This window comes from Saimiri boliviensis, chromosome 15 (assembly GCF_048565385.1).
Source record: "Saimiri boliviensis isolate mSaiBol1 chromosome 15, mSaiBol1.pri, whole genome shotgun sequence".
Classification (NCBI taxonomy): domain Eukaryota; kingdom Metazoa; phylum Chordata; class Mammalia; order Primates; family Cebidae; genus Saimiri; species Saimiri boliviensis.
In genome coordinates, this window is record NC_133463.1 from 53304231 (window position 1) to 53328499 (window position 24269).

At 42.5% G+C, this 24269-nt stretch overlaps 1 protein-coding gene and 1 long non-coding RNA gene across 2 annotated transcripts in view; one reads left to right on the top strand and one right to left on the bottom strand.

The window, feature by feature from the left end:
- Positions 1-24269, bottom strand: part of LOC141581470 (uncharacterized) — a 215273-nt gene that overhangs the window by 99183 nt on the left and 91821 nt on the right. The window lies entirely within an intron of this gene.
- BAALC (BAALC binder of MAP3K1 and KLF4) overlaps positions 1-24269 on the top strand; it is a 98502-nt gene that overhangs the window by 56114 nt on the left and 18119 nt on the right. Inside the window, exon 2 of the mRNA XM_039464768.2 lies at positions 8507-8673. Within this exon, the coding sequence (XP_039320702.1) occupies positions 8507-8673 (167 nt within the window). The remainder of the gene's footprint in view (positions 1-8506; positions 8674-24269) is intronic.

Here is a 24269-nt window from a genome sequence, read left to right on the forward strand (position 1 = left end):
TTACCCATTGAAGTATCTTGGCACCATTGTTCACAAAAAAAAAAAGACCATAAATTTAAGGGTTGCTCAATATTTTCTAAGAATGTGTTTGTAATAGCCATGTAAAAGGTCACATATTATAGCATGATACATAGTATGTGGCCAACAATTTCTCATCAGATTGAAGAAATGACACTGTCCCATTCTAGTTCATTTTAAAAGATGAAACAAATTCTTAGTAAGTGGCTGGGCAATCACAGCTTGTTTAACTTATATCACAGTTTAGACAAAATTATTATCAGCCAGGACCTGAGAGCCCAGAGAGTGTTTGATGAACCACAATTTCATTGGCTGTGACTTTAGGAGATTCTTTCCATATCGATTGCCAATGTCTTATGCTTTGGTTTTCTGTCACTGAGGAGAATGACTTGCAGGTTGTTTCTGATGATTTTGGACCAACTCTCTGTGATCACCTTTACCAAGGAAAGCCAGATGCTCTAGCTAAGGAGAAATTACCCCTGACCTGCTCTCCACATGGCTTCTAGCTACCATTTTTAATTTATGTACTCTTCCCTCCTGCCCAGCTCCATCTCCAAAATAGCAAGGAGCTTTGGCAAGAAATCACTGGGGTTGCAATTTATCAGCAAGCTGTGTACACAGCTGTTTCCCATCTTTTGGCAAAGTCAGTGATTTGGCTTGTCTCCTGCATGGAATGAAAATTTTCTGAAGGGTGTCAAAAAGGACATACTCTAGGGGCACACAAATGTCTCTTAATTTACTGGTACAGACTTCACTATCGAAAAAATATAGATGAGTACTTTGTGACCCTCAAAACTAACACAAGTGTTAATCTCTATGTTAGATAGACAGACAGATGGATAGATAGATCTGTATATATCTATATCTATTATCTACATCTATCTATAATATAGTTGAGCCGCTGCAGTCTTTAAAATCCCCTGCCTCAGAATCACTGTGGGTGGGATAGAGGGAACTTGTTAAGATGCATATTCCTGGGCCCTTACTGAATCAGAAGTTCTGGGGGAATGAATGCAGAGATCTGCATTTTAACAGACACCCCAGTTGAGTTTCATGTAGTCTCACACATTAAAATTTGAGGACTGCCCACTTGGGAGTTTTTGCTAATACCACAAGCTTTGGAAACATACAGAACCTGGGTTAAACTTCAATTTCTTCTTTGTAAAGTAAAGGTAATTCTGCCATCTCACCAGTGTGAGAGGAGTTGTGTGGAGTAGATATGCAGATAAAGCCCAGGGTTTAGTACAGTGCAACTTTCACAACGCTCTCCCCATTCAGGGGCACTTGATGAGCATTTTGCATAACCCCAATAGGGTTGCCAGATAAAATTCAAGACACTCATTTAAACTTTTATCTCAGAAATATAGTAAGTTTTGAATATAAGTGTGGCAGCAGTGCTTAGGGCAGTTTCCAGAGTCTAGGGTTGGTGGAAAGATTTAGGAAGTTGTCCCTTGATAGCCTCCAAGCCTCAGCCTCCAGCCATCCCAGAAATGCTGTGAGCTCCCCAGATGATTTTAGTAAATCCTTTCTAAAAACTTTAATTCTCCAATCAATTTCTGTTGCTTACAGCTGAGAACCCTGACTGATAGAGCATCTGTAACTCTCTACTCAAAACAATTGACCATCTGTCTTCCATTCTCCTCACTTCCCTGAGCTCTCCTGAGGTCATCAGGGAGACTTAACTGCACAATCTCTCAGGCTTTTCTTGATTCTACACCCTTTTCTGGTGGAGAAGTATGTAGAGGACATGGCTGACTCAAGAAAACCTGCAAGGAAGAAGCTAGGGAAATAAAACCTGACCTCAATGTGCTGCCACAGACCCTTCCCCTCTAAAGCTAGTGCCTCCCATTGGTCAAACCGCACTAGAAGCCAGTGGGCAAGAAAGCCTGTTGACATGTGCATTCAGGCCAATCTCCTGGGACACAGAGCAGGGTAGGGAGAAGGGGAGAGTGAGACTGGACAGGCAGAAGAAATCTATCCAGTAAGCAAGGTATGTATATTGTTTTGGTTTGGGTCCCTAGAAACAGAGCCTGAGATGGAGATTTTGTGCAAGTAACTCCTAGGGGCACTCCTGGGAGGAGAGTGTGAAGGAGGGAGGGAGAGAAGCAGGATGGGGCAGGATGAGCTGGGCAAAGATGTGGTTTCTAAAGGATAGAAATTGCTTAGAAGCAAAGGGGCTGGGCTGTTGTAACCACTCTCTCCACCAACGTATACTTTTAGTTGGTCATTGGCATGGACTGCCACTGATGTTAATATAACTGGCAAGGCTTATTCTGGTAAGGGGGCTCCCTTCAGCTAAGGGAAAGCCTTAGGAGAAGCAGCCAGGTGAGGTGTTAACCAGCAACATCCACTACAGCTGGGCATGGGTGCAGGGTGAGGTGTGTGGGTCTGGGCAGGCACTAATAGCATCTGTTGGAAGGACATAGAGCTCTGTTCACAGGTGCAGGGAAGAAAAAAATAATGTTCTTTCCACTCTTAGTTCTTAAACAGATTAATAAGAGAAAAGCAAACAAAAGCTTTTTAACATGTATATTTTACATATACATGGGAGATATCTAGGCAAATGGGTAAATCTCAAAAAAGTGTCGGAATTCCAGCATATGTAGGATATTCAACAAAAACCAGTAAATTTTTAGAGAAGTGACAAGACAAAGGAAAAGGACTTTGAGTCTGTAAGAGTGAAAAATTATGGGAAGGCAGATAGACAGTAGATAAAGGCGAGGTAGTAAGCTTGTTAATGTAGATTCCTCTGGTGCCCTCTCCAGGATGATAGGGTCTAAATTTGTCTTCAGTGATCAATCTTTGCCTTTCCTGGTAGAGAGGGGAGGAACTCTTTCCTCTTGTTTAGTGAGCACTGAAAAGTAAATTTATGTCCTACTTTTAGGCAAACGGCAGGGGGACGGGTTGGTGGGAGGTGATGGCAGATAACTTTTTGTAACTATTTCTCCATTACCTTCAGCTTAAAATAATCCTTATGCCAAAGTGGCATATTTTGGGGTGGCATATTCTGGTCTCCTACACAGGACATATCTCTGGGTGAGGAGGTAAAAAAATTATTTTTCCTTTGTGTTTTTCTGAATTCTAAGTTTTCTAATATTGAGTCTGTTTTTCAGAACTAGAAAATATGAGTTAAATTAAATCCATGCAGCAAAAACACCTGGTTTGTTACAGATAAAAGTAACAGAAAATGACCTTATATTCCTGACTCATTGCGGTGTCCTCTTGACCACCCTGGGCAGATGACCCCTGCTCACTGTTTGGCAAGTGCCAGTCCCCCACGCTGGCCCTGCTTATCACAGAGCTTCTCTGTTTCATCATACTCAGTGAGCCAGTAGCTTAGCACTTAGCTGGATTGTGACTCATAAATCAGGAATGCAACCAGTTTGGCTAATGGAGAGGGGACCAGAGGCAGGGACAGGCTGTGCCATCAATAATCAGTGCAATATGTGTGCTGGCACTGTTAGGGCCTTTAGATATGGTCTCACTTAATCCTTACAATCACCGCATGAAGGTGGCAGTATTATCCCCATTTAATAGATGAGGAAGTCTCTAGACTGGGGGTTAAGAAACTGAAGTTGTAATTTTTGTTTGGCCACCAATGAGAAGTGAAAACCCTAGACCAAATGATGAATTTTTAAGTTGTGTTTCTAGGAGCCCTGAGGCTCAGCAAAGATGCCAGGGATAGGAGGGACTTCTGAGAGGGAAGGACTGGCCATTGGCAACCATAGCAGCCCTACCTTGGTCTGTTACATGGGTTGAGTGGGATGACTTTGTGAATGTGCAGCCAGTGCAGCCTCATGGGGCCTGCTGGCCTAACAAGGGGCCCTGCGCTTAGGATCTAATGCTCTGCAGGCACCACCTTGAAATCCTTCATAATTTTGCCTTATTAATGTGTGTTTTACAAGTAAATCCAATGGACAATGGAGCACGTCCCCAGATGTGAAGCTCTAAATCATGCTTGGCCCCACTTTCTGCCACCCTGGGATATGTTCCCTGCTGCCTTCTCTTGATTCTGGTGTGTTAGGCCTCTCCTTGCTGCCCAGCTGCCCTCCTCCTGGGTCAGAAACTGGATTGCATTGCAGGGAGAAGGGAGCAATGTTTCATGTCCTTCAACCCCCAAAGGAAACTGGCCATAGGCATGGGGAGGACTAGGGTCAGGTGTGCCCTTTGAAGTGTCACAGGATATGACAAGGGAGTGGCCACCCCATCCATGCTGGCAGCATCATGGTAAATTCAGTGTATGGCTCGGTAGGGGCCTCTTACACACCTTTGACCCAGGTACCAAGTCATGATGCACATAGAAAATGGCAACATCTGAAGGCCAGTCGTGGGGGCTCACACCTGTAATCCCAGCACTTTGGGAGGCTGAGGCAGGTGGATCACTTGAGATCACTTGAGGAGTTTGAGACCAGCCTGGCCAACATGGTGAAACTCCCATCTCCACTGAAAATACAAAAATTAGGCAGGCATGGTAGCATGTGCCTGTAGTCCCAGCTACTTAGGGGGCTGAGGCAGTTCAGTTGCTTGAACCTGGAGGAACTGGCTGCAGTGAGCCGAGATTATGCCACTGCACTCTAGCCTGGGCAACAGAGCAAGACCCTATCTCAAAAAAAAGGCAACATCTGTATGGCACACTGGGGGAAACAGCAAGCAAAGGGAGCTCTGGCCAGCCTTCATTTCTACTCAGTAGCCCCAAGGGCTGAAGGCAGTTCTACCCTAGGCTTAGGAAGTGGAGTCTCTACCTTGGTCTTGTGCTTCAGAGGCCCCTTGTCCCTTTCACCCCATCAGCCCCACTCTTCCCACAGAGTTGAGTTATCCAGGGGCCACGGGGATCTACCTACCAAAGCCTCAGCCCTCCTTCAGAATTCATTGCTTTTTTTTTTTTTTTTCTTCAGTCCTTTACAGACAAATATGAGGTCCTACTGTGTGTGATTAATACACAACTCACTCCACTTGCAACTTACCACATGAGTTTAAAAGCACCCAACCCTCAACCTAGTGTGCACCCTGTTCAGTCAGTAAGTTCAATCAGACAAGTTTGCCCTTGGATGTTCTGCCAATGTCAAGTTGCTATAAAAATTTCTAAATGTTTGCACTCAGTTCTTATATGTATCCCACAGCAGACAGCAACACCACTTTGGTTCCTGGAGGACACCGAGTGACACTATTCTAGACTCTTCTGTGGGTGCTGGGACCCTAGAATCCGGTCTGAATCACACCAAATCCAAACCACACTAAGCCTGCTTCCAAGGTCTTCATGGCCTCTTTTCCTTGTCTCTTCTCCAGGCCCAGGCTGTTTACAGGGAGGACTGGGCAGAGATGAGATGTGTGCTGTGGTATTCACACACATGCATCTCAGGCCTCTATAGGTACAGGATGGAGAACAGGTGGGAATGGGAAGAGAAGGGGACGGGCTGTAGCTGGTGGAGGAAGGAAACCACAGGGATTTGGGGCAAGTGCAGCTGCAGGAGTTCATCTCTCTGTTCACCTTGAATCCATCACAGCACCCCAATGTGCTGAGGCTTACCAGTCAGGGAGCTCTGGACCAGATATTTTCCACTGTGACTTTCAATGTTCTGAATTCTGATATCTATCCCATGGTCACAGTTGAGAGCTCATTAGCATTTGGCAGAGCAAGTGGGTGACACATGGATAGGTGTCCTGTGGACACTGCCATCTCACTCTGTGGGAACTGCAGTCTTAGCAGCTCTACCAGTCAACACCCTCCCGCCCTTGATACACAAAAATACACTGTGCGTCTGGTGCCTGCCCTATGGCAAGTAATTTCTCAACACCCAAGGAAAACATTTTGTTTTTCTTTACATTTTATTAAAAGCAAGCCCAGGCAAATACCCCAAAGGAAAGAGAAACAAATGACTTTACAATAATAATAAAAAAAAACCCTACACCATTAGTCAATAGGCATATAAATAACATCTTTAGTAAGCAAGAAGTATTAATCCAAGCAATGAGATACTTTATTTTGCCTCTTAAATTGACAAAGATGAAAACCAGAAAAGAAAATACTCAGTATTTGTGAGGATTTGGGGAATATTGGTGTCTTATATACTATTGGCAGATGGTCAATAGAAGAAAGACTTACAGAGGTAAATTTGAGACTATATTGAAAAGACTTAAAAATGTGTTTATTCTTTGAAATCTTGAAAACATTGTTTCATAGTCTTCTTACAACTTACAAAACAATGTTTTCACAAGATGAATGAAAAGCTGATGTCAGTTGCTGATGAAAAGTTGATGTCAGTCTCACCCATGATTTTTTCCCCCCCTTTTGAAGCTGTCCTTGATGTTCTGAAACTTCACTAAGGTCTGTCTTAGGTTGGGCTTCTCTTTTTATTTATCTTGCCAAGTACTTGGTAGCCTACTTCAAGTTGAGGTTTCACATCTTTCTGGTTCTAATAAATCTTTATTGATTATTTTCGTGACTACTGCTTCCCTTCAGTCTTCTATAGCCGCTCATCTAAAACTCTTTTTAGATCAAGGTTTAATTTACTGGGTTTCTATCCTGCATTTCCTAATAATGTTTAGCCCTCTGTGCTACCATGGAGAATTCCTTGACCTGTCCTTTCAGCTCACTAAACTGCTCTGTCTATCTTGTTACTCAGCTTCTCTATTGAGGTTTTTTTATTTCAACATTTAAGATTATTATTTCAAGTATCTCTGATTGAACCTTTTTGGGTCACCCTTGTCCTCATTTTGTGGTTATATTATCTTCATTTTTCTGAGCAGACTGACTAGACTTATTGAGAATTCTTTTCTGAATACCATATTAACTCCATTTCTTTTCAGATCTCCATTGGAGAGTTAACTGTCTCTTTTTTATGGTGTTGGCCTTCCTCAAATGTTTGCTCATTCTTGTTTTCATACTGATTTTTGTAACTGAAGTTTCCTGCTAGAATGTCATCTGAATCTATTTGAGAGATCCATTTGGAGAGCAGGAATGGAAACTACTATTGCCCTAACTCTTGGCACTATTTTCAAAGTGCCAGTCTTCTCAATGTGTGTTTTTTTTTTCTTCTTTCAGGTGTCTCCAGCTCCTGAGAGCACTGCCCTTCTCTCTAGTCCCTGCCCCTCACAGACTCCTCTATTGCTGCTGACTGCCCTCAGCAGGTGGAGGAATAGAAAAGTCGGGCTACCTGGCTGCTCCTCACCTCCCTGTAACAATGGCAGAGACTCTGTCAGCTTCTGGCCTCACATTTGGCATCCCCTGTCATCCTTCCTGAGCCACCTTTTCTCTTTCCATTAAGATTCTTTTCATCCTTTATTAATTCCTCAGTGTAGTTCTCCTTTTTAGTGAGGCTATTTACTTAAACTTCTTTCTATTATATCTTGGCATTTGTTATAAAAGGCACACATACTCAGTCCAACACTTTGAGATGGAGCTAGTAAAAAAAAAAAAAAATCTCCAGCCAGGCTTGGTGGCTCACACCTGTAATCCCAGCACTTTGGGAGGCCGAGGCAGGTAGATCACTTGAGGTCAGGAGTTTGAGACCAGCCTGGCCAACATGGCGAAATCCTGTTTCTACTAAAAATACAAAAAATTAGCTGGGCATGGTGGCGAGCACCTGTAATCCCAGCTACTCGGGAGGCTGAAGCAGGAGAATTGCTTGAACCTGGGAGGTGGAGGTTACAGTGAGCCAAGATCGTGCTACTACACTCCAGCCTGGTGACAGTGTGAGACTCTGTCTCAAAACAAAACAAAACAAAACAGAACTGTATTGGCCAAGCATGTTGTCTCATGCCTGTAATCTCAGCACTTTAGAAGACTTAGGTGGGAGAATTGCTCAAGGCCAGGAGTTCAAGACTAGCTTGGGCAACATAGTGAGACCCTGTCTCTACAAAAAATATACAAAAATTAGGTGGGCATGGTTACATGTACCGTTAGTCCCATCTACTTGGAAGGCTGAGGTGAGAGGATGGCTTGAACTCATGAGTTTGAGGCTGCAGCAAGCTATGATTATGCTACTACACCGCAGCCTGAGCAATAGAGCAAGACCCTCTATCTAAAAAACAAAACAAAAACCCAACCTTTATATAACTTTCAATCCAGTAATCCCACTTCTAGGATTTTATCCCAAAGAAGTAATTTAAAATAAAGCTTTAACCACAAGGCATTTCATCACAGGAAGATTTGTTATGAAAATGTGGAAACAAATATCCAAGTAGAGGGTATTAGTTAAATAAATGATGACACAGACTTGTGAAAAATAGTATGGCAGAATATTTAATGGCATAGAAAAAAGTCATCAAGGTATCATTAAGTAAAAATTTCACATTATGAAATTGTTTAAAATCTCATTTTTGTAAAAAGCATATATATTTTTATAGAAAAGGGTACCTCTGCGTGGTGGGACTTTATGGTGATTCTTATTTTTTTCACTCTTGACTCTTTTTCTATATCATCTTGGGATTGTTTGCAACATCTGCCACGTGCAAGCTTTCAGTTCCATCCTCTGCTTACCTCCCCCAGGCGTGCTGGAAGATGGACTGTCCTCCAATGGTGTGCCCCGATCTACAGCCCCAGGTGGAATACCCAACTCAGAGAAGAAGACGAACTGTGAGACCCAGTGCCCAAATCCCCAGAGCCTCTCCTCAGGCCCTCTGAACCAGAAACAGAATGGCCTTCGGAACAAAGAGGTACGTTTGCAGCCACAGAATCAACTGGGGACTGGAGAATGGGGGCAGGGCTTGCTTCAGGGCAGAGTCACCCGGCAGCTGTGTCCAGGGAGGAACCAGGGATGGCTCACCTTGGCAATAAAATGTCTCTACCCCACCCTTGTAAAAATTGCTGCAAACCCCACCCCAAAACCCTGCCTTGGTGGTTGCTGCTTTTTGTTTTCATGTATATGTTTGCATAAGTAGTTTTATTCAAGGATCTTGTTTTCTGTGGCCACTGTCACCATGTTGATGGTGAGGACTGTTGGTTAGAGGAACCAGTCTTAGGCCAGGCAGCTGGCCAGTCTCAGGGGTTTGTAGGGTGGGGAGTGGGTAAAGGAAGGAATGAGAAGACCAGAGTGGTTGGAAACAAGTCTGACATTTTACTCAGGCCCTCCAGGTGGGCAGTGGAAGGGCCCTCAAGGGTGGCTCTCATAGCAGAATGTGGTGACAGCAGACTGTTTGAAGAGGCAGGGAAGTTATGTCCCTGGACATGGCTGGCATACTTTCTTTTCTCCCAGAGCTATTGTTGGGAAGGTCCTCTTCTGGGCACAGGAGGGGCAGCCCAGAATAAGCACTCTCAGTAGGCTGGGCTCAGGGGTCTGCAGTCTCTTCCTCTTCTACACAGTTTCTCCTTCTGACTTCCTCATCTTCCCTATGCTCCACCCCCTTCAAAATCCACTGCTTACCCTATGCTCCAAAGCCATTTTCTCCTATCCTTCTGTCAAAATGATACCAAACCAGGCTTATTCGGTCTGTGGACAGCAAACCAATCACTATGACAATGGGTTTTGCAAAAAAGCAAGTTTATTCATGAGGCAGCCAAGTGAGGAGGCAGCAGAACAGATCCCAAATCTGACTCCATAAAGATAGGATTTAGGGCTATCTACGGGATAAAGTAGTGGGGTAGTCCAAGGCATGGGGAAAGATGATTAGCAGTGGGGGAAAGTGAGATAATCAGTGTTCTGTGCTGCCATAGTTATGGTTCATGGCTCTTCACATGATTTATGTTCAGAAAATGGCTGTGTTTGTGTGATCTTCAGGAAGAGTTTTGGCCTTCTGACTTCAAGAGATCACCTCTTGGGCATCTCTACAACCCAGTTGAAGGGTCAGTGATCTCAACTGGCTTTAACTGGACAAGAGCTAACCCCAAGTTCCTGAAAAACAACTTTTAACAACTGTTACAATGGTGATCTATAGATCAGATAAGTAGTTTGTAAGGAAGCTAGTGGATTGGTTAGCTATGGGACTTCTACTCTATAGGTGTTAAGATTAACTAGAAGTAAGTGATTAAAAGCAAGCAATGAAGGTTAAATTTGGTAGGCTTAATCAGGTTAGCCCCCAGTTCCAAAAACTTACTGGTCCTGTCCCCTTGCGCCAATGCCACCTGTTTTCTGAGAGTACAACCCATTATTTAATTATGGAATTCTTGCTCATATCAGTGAGTTGCCTCACTAAGTTTTGGTCAGAAAACCTGCTGCAAATTCATCTCTAAAGCTCATTAACAAAGGGCCTTTCAGAAATCATTTAATCTGTCAGAATCTCAGGTTCATTATCCACACAATGGAAATAACACCAAAATGAGTGAACAGATGAGCCTGCTCTCTATAAACTGGGATGTAGATAAGAATGGCGGTAAGGATTAACAGGGGATAGTCAGGCACACAGTGCCATAATTCACTTAAATGAAACACTAATGGTGGCCCTGCAGACACTGGAGAAGGTAATGGGAGTGTAGATTTAAGGGTTGTGGTGTCCTTCCTAGGGTTCTGTATTGTCTACTTTGCCTGTGCATAAGCTGGCCTTCTAGAGACCTAATCATCATTGCTATCTCTCAAGATAGCCTGGACCCACAGAACTATGTTCAGAAGCTTGGTGACTGCTCTACCATAGGCTCGGATATTTTTCTTCTAGTCTCCTCCGCATATTTGTACCCCCACCCTCTGAGCCAGGATGGACTGTGGTCAAGAGGAAGCAACTTTGCCTGCTGGATGGCATGATCCATGCACTTGTTTCCCCACCTGACCCCATCATCCATCACTTTAAAATTGTGTTTTGCGGTTTACAAAGTGCTTTTAAGTCTACTGGCTCCTTAAGTCCTCCCAAGAGCATTGTGAAATAAGTATGATCCCATTTTATAGATAAGAAAACTGAGGTTCATTTGGTTGTGTTACATGAATAAGGCCATATAAGTGCTGGAGATGGATGTTGGTAACTTTAAATTGAAAAAGGTGGCTATTAAGAAGACAGAACATAAGAGCTTCAAGTACTTTTTAAAAATGAATAGTGTATTAGTCAATTGTTGCCCCAATAATGCTGTATAACAAAAAACAGCAACATTCAGTTGCTTGAAACAACAACTCCCCCCGCCCCACCACCACTGCCACCATGGTCAGCTGTAACTTAAATCGGCTCAGCCTGACTTTTCCAGGGCTGGCTCAGTCTATTCCATACATATTATTCTGGAAACCAGGCCAAGAAAGCATCAGCTTTCTGGGGTATATTCTTATGACTATGGCAGAAACCCAAGGGGGCAAAACCAAACTATTTGAACACATTTCATGTCTTTTCTCACATCATACCAAGCAATATGCCATTGGCCAAAGCAAGTCAAATGGACAAGCCCAACTTTAAGCAGGTAATCATACTCTGTCCAAAGTGGAGAGAGAGCAAAGAATTAGGAGCAATAATGCAGGCTACCACATATCACATTACATACACAAAGAAATGCAACTCATAACTTTAACGAATTCTTACAAGGTGGCACATCTATGTAACCATCATGCAGATGAAGACATAGAACATTATCACCAGCCTACACATCCACAATGTCACCATATTTCTCACTTCTAATATAGATCAGTTTGGCTTATTTTTGAGACTTTTATAAATAGAATCATATAGGTGTGAGCTTTTTCAAGTCTGGCTTCTTTTGCTCAACATTATCCTTGTGAAAATCATCCATGTTGTTCTGAGTTGCAATAAATTTCTCATTTTCATTGTTATGTATATTTCATATGAATACATGGCAATGTAACCATTTTACTTGATGGACATTTGGGTTGTTTTCAGTTTGGAGCTATTGTGAACAATGCAGCTTTTAATGTTTGTGTAAGTTGCCTTTGTGGACATCACTTCTTTCAGGAATATGCCTAGGAGTAGAATTGCTGGGTGATAGGATGGGAGTATATTTGACTTTCACAGATATAGACAAATGGTTTTCCAAAGTGGTTATGCAGCTTTATATGCTTTATGACTGAGTTACAGTTATGGAACAAAAGACTTAAAAATCAGTAAGTTGTGCTCAGCCCGTCTTCCCTGTGGTAGCAACTATTTATTTATTTATTGACAGGGTCTCATTCTATCACCCAGGCTGGAGTGCAGTGGCTTGGTTACTGCTCTCTGCAGCCTTGACCACCTGGGCTCAAGCACAGCCTCCCAACTAACTGGAACCACGGGCACACGCCACCATGTCCAGCCAATCTGTTAATTATTTGTAGAGAGGAGAGTGGACTATGTTGTCCAGGTTGGTCTCAAACTCCTGAGCTCAAGCAATCCTTCTACCTCGGCCTCCCAAAGTGCTAGGATTATAGGTGTGAGCCACCACACCCAGAGAGTAACAACTATTTATTCACATGTGGTCTAGGTATGACATAGGGTGCTAAGTAATTTGTTATATTAGCTGTTAATCCTCACAATAACTCTAAAATGTTGACATTGTTGTATCCAATTTACAGATGGGAATTGAGACTCAAATATAGCTAGGGAAAGCATGCTCCATGCTACATGCACACACACACACACACACACACACACACACACACACACACACACACACATATTCTGGGAGCTCGTGTGACTTTAAAATGGGAGGCAGAGGCAGCCCCCATAGGGCTTCAGCAGGAGTGGAAACTGCCACAGGGGAGTGATGACCACGCACACCTGCCCAACGCAGCACTCCTGGGCAGATGACGCATATCGATGAGCAGGCCTGGGTAGCTTTTGTTTTCATAATTAAATGAACATGGCTATAACTATTTTCAAAATAAGATCAGGGAACAGATAACTTCAGTTTTAAGCGTTCACGTTTAAAAGTTCATCGGTGGTCTTTACATCCTGAGACTTCACCAGTCACTGGCCATCCTGAGTCCCTCAAAGGCCAGACAAAGGTTTTCTGTCTAAAATGTTAGTTTAGAAGCTTAGTTTACCTGTGATTTATGCTTCTGTCTACAGAGCTATCTCATACCAACACTCAGGGAGGCTCTCAACTGCCTACTATTTGCCCAAAGAAAATACTTTTCTTTCTATTCCCTCCTGGGCCTTTGATATACTGTCTTTTCCTCGTGTGTCTCTTAGACTCTGGGCCAAAGCTTTGTGCATTTTTAGTATCTGGCTCAGTCGGTATCCATTTGCCTCTTCCAGTCTTCTATCACACCCCTACATGAGCTATTAGTATTTCACAGTGCTCCCCTTAGGCACCATCAGGCCACCTGCTTGGTGGTTCTTTGGCATTTTTTTTAAAGCTTTCCTTCTCCAGAAGACCCCTTTCATGAAGCATGTGTCCTCATCCACAGGCCTGCACAGTGCTGCCATTAAAATTTACAAGAAAAATTTGTGTGTGAAGGGCAATCCTTGCTAGGCCTGTAAAATTTTTTCATTAGTTCCTATAACTACTCTTAAGATTCATTCATCAAATGTTCACTGAGTGCTGTCTAGGTGCCAGGCACTGTTCTAGTGCCAAGGATCCAGGTATAGAAAAGACAGACATAGCTTTTGCTCTGAAGCTGCTACTAGTTTTAATGGAGGTGGGTGGGGAACCAAAGAATACAGAATAAACAAAGCATTTATGACTCTGAATGGTGCATGAAGGAAGTAGAAAGTCACTAGTCAGGGGTAGCAGCTACTCTATTTCATGCAGATAATGCAGATGCCACCTCACGTTTCAACTGCTTTCCCCAGGGTGATGGGGCAGCTCACGTTGCTTATGGCTGAGAGCAACAGCAACTCGTGTTCAGAGCCCTCCACTTCATGTCCCATCAAACAAACCATATCTTCCTTTTTGTCAGTTCCCTCCGGTTACTCCGCCTTATGTCTGGTGTTAATAGGTGTTAACTGGCAAGAAGATTGTGGCAAAATGATCTTTCACAACTTGGAACTGACTGTCTCAGTGGGGAGCTCTTTCTCTTTCTCCGTTACACCTTGATTTCCCCAGTCCTTTGGGGCCTTACTGACTCTGCAGTGTCTGATAAACCATTGGCTTAGTCTCCTTCATCCAGCTCCCTACCTGAGCTCCACAAACAACACAAGAGGCAGTGCTGTAGTTGCTTGTCTTCACCGGCTGGTTAGTTTTTCAGGAACTCTGGGCTGCCTCCAAACATTTACTCTCTAACCTGAATATACCATTTCATTGGGCTTAGGATTCTTGTTTTTCTCAGCCCCCTCTTAAACTACCTCCTTAAGTATTCAGCTACAGTAGAAATGTATATGTGGCTATAGCTCAAGTAGAAAAGGCTCTGACATGTGGCTGGCCTTGTTGGGAACCCTCCTGTCTTCAGAAGCTGTGTATTTTCAAGTTGCTTTCTTATTCTTGGCAAAGTGACTGGACCACGCTAAAGGAATTAGCAGGGGGACTGATTCTCAGCTAAGGACTATTTCTCCTCCTCCCCTCCCTCAGTGTCTGGCCAACATCATTGGCAAGGCCTGGCCGAGACTAAGAAAGACAGTTGAAGGCCCACAGAGGTAGGAAACCTGATCAAGAAAGGAGCTTAGGACCAGCCCAGGAGTTCTCCCGGATAACATTAATGTGAGACATATCAAGGAAGAGTTTGGAAAGTAAATATGAGTCTCTCCTAGCAAAACAAAACCAGGACATTAAAAGGAGGGAAAGAGCAACAGAAACCTCTGGCAAAAGCTGTTAGAAGGGCACTCTGGTGTACTCTCTAGCACAAGTCTGCGGAAAAGGAAGGAATTTAGCAATCCAAAGATGTGCACCTACTTACTGGCTGCTACCTCTTGCAGAGATTTGCAAGACTCGGCATTAATCTAAGGGTCTGCAGTCAAACCAGTTCAACTAGAATGCTCTCAGGGCAGAGACCGCCTTATTTTTCTTTATATTCTTCCCTTGACTCCTGAGCCTACTTCAGGGTTATATACCTAACAGGTACTCACTACCTACGTGATGATTGAATGAGACAGCCTAGTCATCACTCAGATTAGAAAAGGTTCCCATTGCTTCAACCCCACCCATCCCGACTCTCCACCACCATCCTGTGATGACTGTTCTGTGGGAGCTCAGCTGCTTTTCTAAAGCAGGTTCTGCTGCCTTCCTAATGTCTGATCTTCTATCTGAGGTTCAAATTGAAAAGCAACAACTCCTTTTGGCACTTGATACAAACTCCTAAACGGAGTGAGTCTAAGTGTAGATGGAGCAGGGGGCTGTGGTCTGCATAGGATGTGCTCCAGGCTTGGAGGATACTTGAGAGTTTTACCTGCAGCATGATCTGACCCCTGTCTTCTGAGGCTAGCAGCTGGACCTTGGTGGAGTTGCTAAGATCAAATATCCCCTGACTGACCTTGCATTAATGCTGTACAAATTCACAAAGCAGCAGCAAATAAATTCACAGAATTTGAGAACCATTAGGATGCATTATTGTGTATCTTCCTTTCAAGAGACCTGTCTGAAGAGAAGTCAAACATCTGGAGTTGCAATTGATAAAGCTCTAGTCTTTAATCTTTTGGGAAGGAGTAGGGGATGAAACTAATGTTTTGAAGTGCCTACAAAGTGCCAGACACACTATGACATAATTTTTAACCCTCACAACTCTAAAAGATAAGCAGCAGCATTTTCTACCTGGGAAAACAGAGGCTCAGAAACTAGGTATCTGGTCAACATGGTCCAGGGAGTCATGATTTGGCTGTGTTCGAATTCAAACCCAGGTCCGTCTGCCTCTAAGCCCAGGTTCTTCCTTCCCATTATCTGAAACTTAATGGTGGATAATTTAGAATAAGCTTTGGCAGAGTGTGAGAGGTAGGATATGAAACCTGGGGCCACCATCTTTAGTTTTACTCATCACCAATACTGACATTGGCTTTGAGCTAATTGCATTTGCCCGAGTGGTTTCAGATGCCTCATTGTGAAATCGAATACAGTAACATTCCCAATTGTCTCTCCAGGATGGTGCAAGGAATGATTAATCATGGACATAACTGAACTCTTGTAGGAAAGTTCTGGGACACTGAGGCAGGGCAATGCACACAGTTTCTGTTCCCAGAAATTTGTCTTTTCTTTTCTTTCTGAAGATTTATCTTCACACATGTGTTCATGGTCAAATTATTTATTGAGTGTCTATTATGCGACAGGCACTGAAGTAGAGTCTGGTGATACTATAGTGGACAAAACAGGCTAGATCCCTACTGTCTTTAAGTTTACAATATGAGGAGGAAGTAAAAAATAAGTTTAAAAAAATGTGTAATTTGAAGGCCAGGAAGGAAGTAAAGAATATAGGGAGAGAGAATAACAGAGCCCTATGCTTGTGTATGCCTGGAAAATCCCTGCAACATTCCATAAGAAATTATAGGCCATAATTATCTCTGGGAAAGGCACTAAAAGCCCTTCTCTTTGAATTTCTTTTTGCCATAATTTGTCTTCCTTTTATAATTAAAAATACTACATATACAGAAAAATTGGTGTCTCACACATCATCATCTCAGAAGCCGTGCTTTTCTTTGTTGTCTGCGAAGAACTATGAAAAGGTTTGTATAATCCCTTGTTAGGTATAGATGTATTTGTGACGTTCAAGCAAAGCTGAGAACATCTCTATTTCCATTTTTGGGGAAAAGTGAGAAAAGGCTGAGCAAAGGTAGCTGCAGTCTTGAATCCCGGTCTCTAGGAGCAGCCAAGCCATCCCGCCTCCACAGGGAACGGGCTGATTATTGATACCTGAACCCCAAGATAAACAAGTCCATCTGGGTCCCAGACTGCCAAGAGTTTATCACGGTCAATCTGGTTACCCTTGAGAAATGGCAGACTACTTTTAATTATTAAGAGGCATATCAAGAAGACTAAAATCTATGATTCATGGGGTACTAAAGCTGCAGAAATTAAAATGAGGCAAGGAAAGAGTTGAAAAGCTGTAAAACTAGGTGAGAAACCATAGGTGGCCCATTAACAAGAGTCTATGGTGATAAAACTCACAAAACAAAAATGTTAGAAGTGGAGGCAGGATTGGCACAGCTGCATGATAAAAACGTGCCAATTAGGCTCCTCTCATCAAGGAATTGGAAGCCATAAGTTTTTTTTTGTTTTTTGTTTTTTTTTAAAGCCAGTAATTGCAATAGAAACATTTTCTTTTCTTGTCATTAAAAAGGGAGGGGGGTGTGATGTTAAATAAAAAGATTTGGCTGGCTGAAAAACTACATCAGAGGGGAAAGTATGTTGTATAAAGCATCACAGGCACTGAGGGACAAAATGGTGTGATTGTTTCTTGTACTTATGTTGCGTTTCTTAGAGGAGAGTAAAACAACTCACTTCTCCAATCTTCTAGAGAAATTATCTGGCATTATAGTTTTTTTTTTTTCTCATCATCTTCCTCTTGTTTGGGCTTGAAAGCTAAGGTTTTAGAGTTATAATGAGATTGTGTTGATGAAAAGAGTCAACCTCTGTAAAATATTTGAAGTGATTTATTCCTAAACAAATATGAGTGACCATAGCCCATGACACTGCCCTCAGGAAGTCCTGAGACTATATGCCCATGGTGGTTGGGGTACAGCTTGGTTTTATATAATTTAGGGAGGCATGAGACATCAATCAAATACATTTAAGAAATACATTCGTTTGGTTTACAAAGATGGGACAACTCAAAGCGGGGGCTTCCAGGCTATAGGTAAATTTAAACATTTTCTGGTTGACAATTGGTTGAGCTTATCTAAAGACCTGGGATCCATAGAAAGGGATGTTCAGGTGAAAAATAAAGGGTAGTGGAGACCAAGTTTTATTGTGTAGAGGAAGCTCTTAGATGGCAGACTTTAAAGAGAGCAGGTTGTAAATTTATCAGACTTAAAAGGGTGTCTGGCTCTTAGTTGATTATCTCCTGGATCTGGGAAGGAAGGAAAACAAAGGGGAAAAGGGATTCTCTATAGAATGTGGATTTTTCCCCACAAGAGACTCTGCAGGGCAATTTCAAGGTATGGCAAGGAAATATATTTTGGGGTAAAACATTTTGATTTTCTTCCTTGTTATGCCAGAGTCAGACTGGAAAGTAAGCCACAATATACAGGGTCAAACAAAACCCATCTGATGAGAATTTATGGTTTGTAGGGCATGACTCCCCAGACCCCTTAGAAAGGAATTTGGGCAAGATAAAAAATCAGAGCTTAGTCCTCAATTGCCATGACTACCAACCTCTTGAACATCCTCATGGCTGCTTTTGGTTGGGTACCTTTCTGTTGATGTCTCAGATTTGAAAGCTTCTCTTTTATAAAATGTTTCCGAAAAAATGTATTGTTCTAATTAATTTGCTAACTTAAATGCAGTGTCATTATTTGAAAGTGTATTTGTTTATGGCTTGTTGAGCCCATATCATGGGAGTACAGAACTCTAGTTTGTCCTTTTCCAGAAGCACATCTTTTAGAGTTATTGTTGTTGCCATTTAGAAGTAGTAGTAGTAGTAGTCATTGCTTCAGTATAATGAGGCTTTAATTTGCTGTTTGACTGACATCATCTTTTTACAAATAAAATTAAAGTTAATAGCTATAATTGAGGTGACTAGCAGTCCTAGTTGGCTGGGGCCTCCTGAGGAGGTTTCTGGGATATGGGACCTTTAGTTTTAAAACTCAATGGCCCTGGATAAATGAGAAGTTTGTAACCCTATCAATGTTATGTGGCATACTTAATTCTCTCAGAGAAAAGTGAAAAGCAGGCATTTCCTTCATTTTTCAGATAATAGAACTGAGACTCAAATGTCACAGCAACATGTCTTGTTGCAGCTAACTGGTGGCAAAGGCTTGCTCTATGCCCAGGTCTATCTGGCTCTAAAGCTTGTGCTCTAAACATTTCCATTGTGCAGGCTTATGATATGCAGATTTAAGAAATGGCCCTATTGTAACTGGGATTACAATTATATATATATATATATATATATATATATATATATATATATATATATATATATCTGTGGCTGTCATAGGAATGACTACTTTGTATCCTCTTAAACAGGCTTAGAAATCCAACTACTGGATTTTTGCTTAGATTTTTATGCTTAGAAGCACAGACTGAAATAGCTGTGTATCATCTGTGTATCATATTTAATAGCCTTTTATGAAATCTTACCAACAGTCTTTTCTAAAGAAAAGGATTTCTGCAGTTTGCAACATTTCCATTTCCATTCTGGAAAGCCCTCTTACCTCCCACCAATTTGAGAGGAACACTACAGTCAATTTAGCTCACTTCAAAGAAGGCCTCTGTATCCCAGTCCATGCCCCAGTCCTCAAAGCTATGTAGTGACACCTCACCCAGTTTTCTTTAGAAAACAGACTCACTGTCTTCTTTTCCTTCACAACACTTTGTGCGTGTGTGGATATGTGTGTGTGTGTTTAGCAGGCATGGGGTAGTCCAATGTGAACTGGGAAAATGAAGTAACTACTGTTGATGAAAAGAGTCAAACTCTGTAAAATATTTGAAGCGATTTATTTTGAGCCAAAATACGAGTGACACAGCCCTCAGGAGGTCCTGAGAACATATGTCCAAGGTGGGCTGGGTACAGCTTGGTTTTATATATTTTAGGGAGGCATGAGACATCAATCAAATACATTTTTAAAATACACTGGTTGGTTCAGAAAGGCGGGACAACTCAAGGCAGAGTGGGTGGGCAGGTGGCAGGGGCTTCCAGGCAATAGTAAATTTAAACATTTTCTGGTCAACAATTGGTTGTGTTTATCTGAAGACCTAGGATCAATAGAAAGGAGATGTTCAGGTTAAGACAAAGGACTGTAGAGACCAAGTTTTGCTGCAGAGGAAGCTCTCAGATAGCAGACTTCAGGGCAAGCAGGTTGTAAAATGTTTCTTATCTGACCTAAAAGGGTGCCTAGCTCTGTAGCTGATTATTACCTGGATCTGGAAAGGAAGAAAGAAGAAAGAAAGGGGTGTGGAGGGGATTCTCTATAGAATGTGGTTTTTCCCACAAGGGACGGCTTTGCAGGGCCATTTCAAGATAGGGCAGAAAAACAGGTTTTGGGGTAAAATATTTTGATTTTCTTCCTTGTTATGCCAGAGTCAGATTGCAGATTGGGAAGTAAGTCACAATATACAGGGTCAAACAAAACCCATCTGATGAGAATTTGTGGTTTGTAGGGCATGACTCCCCAGACCCCTTAGAAAGGAATTTGGGCAAGTTAAAAAATCAGAGCTTAGTCCTCACTACTCTTAGAAAGTATGCTTTAAAGGACAGGAGGAGTTACAGATAAATAACAAGAGATGTTTAGTTTCAAGGTAGTGTGATTTTATTGGTTCTCTGCTTTTTAGGAAAAAAAAAAAAAAAAAAAAAAAAAAAACCCATAAAAGTCTTTGCTAGCCTTGGTACCAGTTCAGGCTCAGAACACTTGAATGTAAGACTGAGCCCTAAACAGTATTGCCTACTGGTTCTTAAAGCAAGGGTACAATGACAAATGTAGTGCACTCATTCATTCATTCATTCATTCACTTATTCGACCAAAGTTAAACCTATGCTAGGTACTTGGGAACACATCGAGGAAAGCAATGACATCTATCTCATGAAATCAACAGATAAGGCTAAAATTATGTAGAGTAAAATTATCCTTAAATGTTCCTCATATCACCCATGAAGTATTATCTTAGGTTAGGTTCCCTAGACACAGAACCCGAGATAAGCATGCAAGTAATTGAAGGGATGCAAGTAATTCTCATGCGAGTAATTGAAAAAGTACTCTCAGGTGAAACCTGCACAGTAGTGGAGGAAGCAGGGCAGGGCAGAGGATCAGATCCAGCAAGTGTGAGCTCAGTCAGCTGAACATCTGTAGTCTACTCTCAGCCTGATCCCACAAGGAACCCTGGGGCATGTAAAGCACCATGGATTTGTACCCCACAGAGGCAAAAGGGGCAGTCCTTTGTATCCTAACAATCAGGCAAGGGATATGGGCCTCTCCGGGACATGGGCCTGTTTGGCAATCCTGGAGGAAGTGGCTCCAACTGGATGAGGGCACATCTCAAAAGAAGGGTGTGCTGTCTGGGCATGGTGGCTCAGGCCTGGGAGGCTGAGGTGGGTGGATCACAAGGTCAGGAGTTCAAGACCAGTCTGGCCAACATGTTAAAACTCCTTCTCTACTAAATATACAAAAGTTAGCTGGGCGTTGTGGCGGGCGCCTGTAATCCCAGCTACTTGGGAGGCTGAGGCAGGGAACTGCTTGAACCTGGGAGGCAGAGGTTGCAGTGAGCTGAGATTGCACCACTGCACTCCAATCCGGGTGACAGGGCGAGACTCTATCTCTTAAAAAAAAAAAAAAAAAGAAGAAGAAGAAGGGTGTGCTGTGAGCAGTTAGCAGCCGACAGTCACAGCAGCTGGGAGAGATGCTCTGGCAGAATAAAGGGAATCTAGAGAGGGGCGTCACCATCAGCTACACAAGGACACAGGATTTATGTTACATGTTAGAAACATGCATATCATTTGTTAATAAATACAACAGAACAATGGATTTTTCTCCATCAGTGCAATAATCCACCATTTGTTTGGATGCACTATAGAGGAAGTAGTTGGCTTGTGTTCAGGGCCATGTTGTATGAAAAATGAGCATCTCTCAACACCCAGCATAAGGAGGTGCTCATGCCTGGAGGGGTGTTCCCACTGGATCTGAGGCAGACTATGCTCCCAGTAGGCAGACCATGAGATGTCATTATACAGAATGTTAGGAAGTGCCCTTGGGGCCCACACCTGTGGAAAGGGGTGATGGAAGCAGGGGTGGATTAAGGGAGAAGTCTGGCCACGATGCAAGCTGACAATAGCTTCAGCCACCCCTGCCCTGTGCAGATAAGTGGCTTGTGGGAGCTGATGTGTTTGGGACCCAAATGGCCAGACCTTTATGCCCTTCCATTTACCTGCAAATTGGGCCTTATTGAGTGAGGTGGCTCTCTGCAGCTGAGGCTGACCCCTAAAGGGATAACTGGAGGCTACTTGCTAACTGTTCTCCCTGCAGCGAGGCAACAGGTCTTTCTGGAATGGGGATGGGCAGCAAATAACCGTGTCCATCCACTAGTGGAGGCAACTTGCAGGCTCGCTCATGCTCACCCCCAGCACACAATCACAGAGCAGAATGAGCGCAAGAATGTCCCTCACCAAAGTTGTTTTCTTCCTAAGAGGAATGGAGAATCAAGGACCAGACACATATACTTGAAGAACCTACAATTTAATCAATGCTTTAATGTTTAATATTAATTCAGAATTTTGCCATTGGTTTATCCTTAGTTAGAAGTGGATAGTCTACCCTACTTTTTAAGGTGGGTTTTTTTAAATTTTCATTTAGTGATAGGCATTGTGCTAAGTATTTTACATGCATTACCTTACTTAATCCATACAGAAACCTTATGAGACAGATATTATTATTATTTATTTTTAATTGGATTTTAGGTTTTGGGGTACATGTGAAGAACATGCAAGATTGTTGCATAGGTACACACATGGCAATGTGGTTTCTGCCTTCCGTCTCCTCAACTGTATCTGTCATTTCTCCCCATGCTATTTCTTCCCACCACCCCACCCACCCGTCTCTCCCCCATTTCCCCCCAATGGATCCCAGTGTGTAGTACACCCCTCCCTGGGTTCATGTGTTCTCATTGTTCAACGCCCGCCTATGAGTGAGAATATGCGGTGTTTGATTTTCTGCTCTTGTGTCAGTTTGCTGAGAATGACGGTTTCCAGGTTCATCCATGTCCCTACAAAGAACGTGAACTCATCGTTCTTGATGGCTGCGTAGTATTCCATGGTGTATATGTACCACATTTTACTTATCCAGTCTATCATCGATGGGCATTTGGGTTGGTTCCAGGTCTTTGCTATTGTAAACAGTGCTGCAATGAACATTCGTGTGCATGTGTCCTTATAGTAGAATGATTTATAATCCTTTGGATATATACCCAGTAATGGGATTGCTGGGTCAAATGGGATTTCTATTTTTAGGTCATTGAGGAATCGCCACACTGTCTTCCACAATGGTTGAATTAATTTACACTCCCACCAACAGTGTAAAAGTGTTCCTATTTCTCCACATCCTCTCCAGCATCTGTTGTCTCCAGATTTTTTAATGATCGCCATTCTAACTGGTGTGAGATGGTATCTCAATGTGGTTTTGATTTGCATTTCTCTAATGACCAGTGATGATGAGCATTTTTTCATATGTTTGTTGGCATCCTGTATGTCTTCTTTTGTAAAGTGTCTGTTCATATCCTTCACCCATTTCTGAATGGGCTTGTTTGTTTTTTTCTTGTAGATCTGTTTTAGTTTTTTGTAAATTCTGGATATCAGCCCCTTGTCAGATGGGTAGACTGCAAAAATTTTTTCCCATTCTGTTGGTTGCCGATTCACTCTAATGACTGTTTCTTTTGCCGTGCAGAAGCTGTGGAGTTGGATTAGGTCCCATTTATCTATTTTGGCTTTTGTTGCCATTGCTTTTGGCATTTTGGTCATGAAGTCCTTGCCTACGCCTATGTCCTGAATGGTTTTGCCTAGATTTTCTTCTAGGGTTTTTATGGTGTTAGGTCTGATGTTTAAGTCTTTAATCCATCTGGAGTTAATTTTGGTGTAAGGTGTTGGGAAGGGGTCCTGTTTCTGCTTTCTGCACGTGGCTAGCCAGTTTTCCCAACACCATTTATTAAACAGGGAACCCTTTCCCCATTGCTTGTTTTTGTCAGGTTTGTCGAAGATCGGATGGTTGTGGGTATGTTGTATTTCCTCTGAGGCCTCTGTTGTGTTCCATTGGTCTATATCTCTGTTTTGGTACCAGTACCATGCTGCTTTGATTACTGTAGCCTTGTAGCATAGTTTGAAGTCCGGTAGTGTGATGCCTCCTGCTTTGTTTGTTTGTTTGTTTGTTTTTGCTTAGAATTGACTTGGCTAGGCGGGCGCTCTTTTGGTTCCATATGAAGTTTAAGGTGTTTTTTTTCCAGTTCTGTGAAGAAGGTCATTGGTAGCTTGATGGGAATAGCGTTGAATTTGTAAATTACTTTAGGCAGTATGGCCATTTTCATCATGTTGATTCTTCCTAACCATGAACATGGAATGTTTCTCCATCTGTTTGTGTCCTCTCTTATTTCGTTGAGCAGTGGCTTGTAGTTCTCCTTGAAGAGGTCCTTTATGTTCCTTGTTAGTTGTATTCCTAGGTATTTTATTCTCTTTGTAGCAATTGTGAATGGCAGTTCATTCTTGATTTGGCTCTCTTTAAGTCTGTTACTGGTGTATAGGAATGCTTGTGATTTTTGCACATTGATTTTGTATCCTGAGACTTTGCTGAAGTTGTTTATCAGTTTCAGGAGATTTTGGGCTGAGATGATGGGGTCTTCTAGATATACAATCATG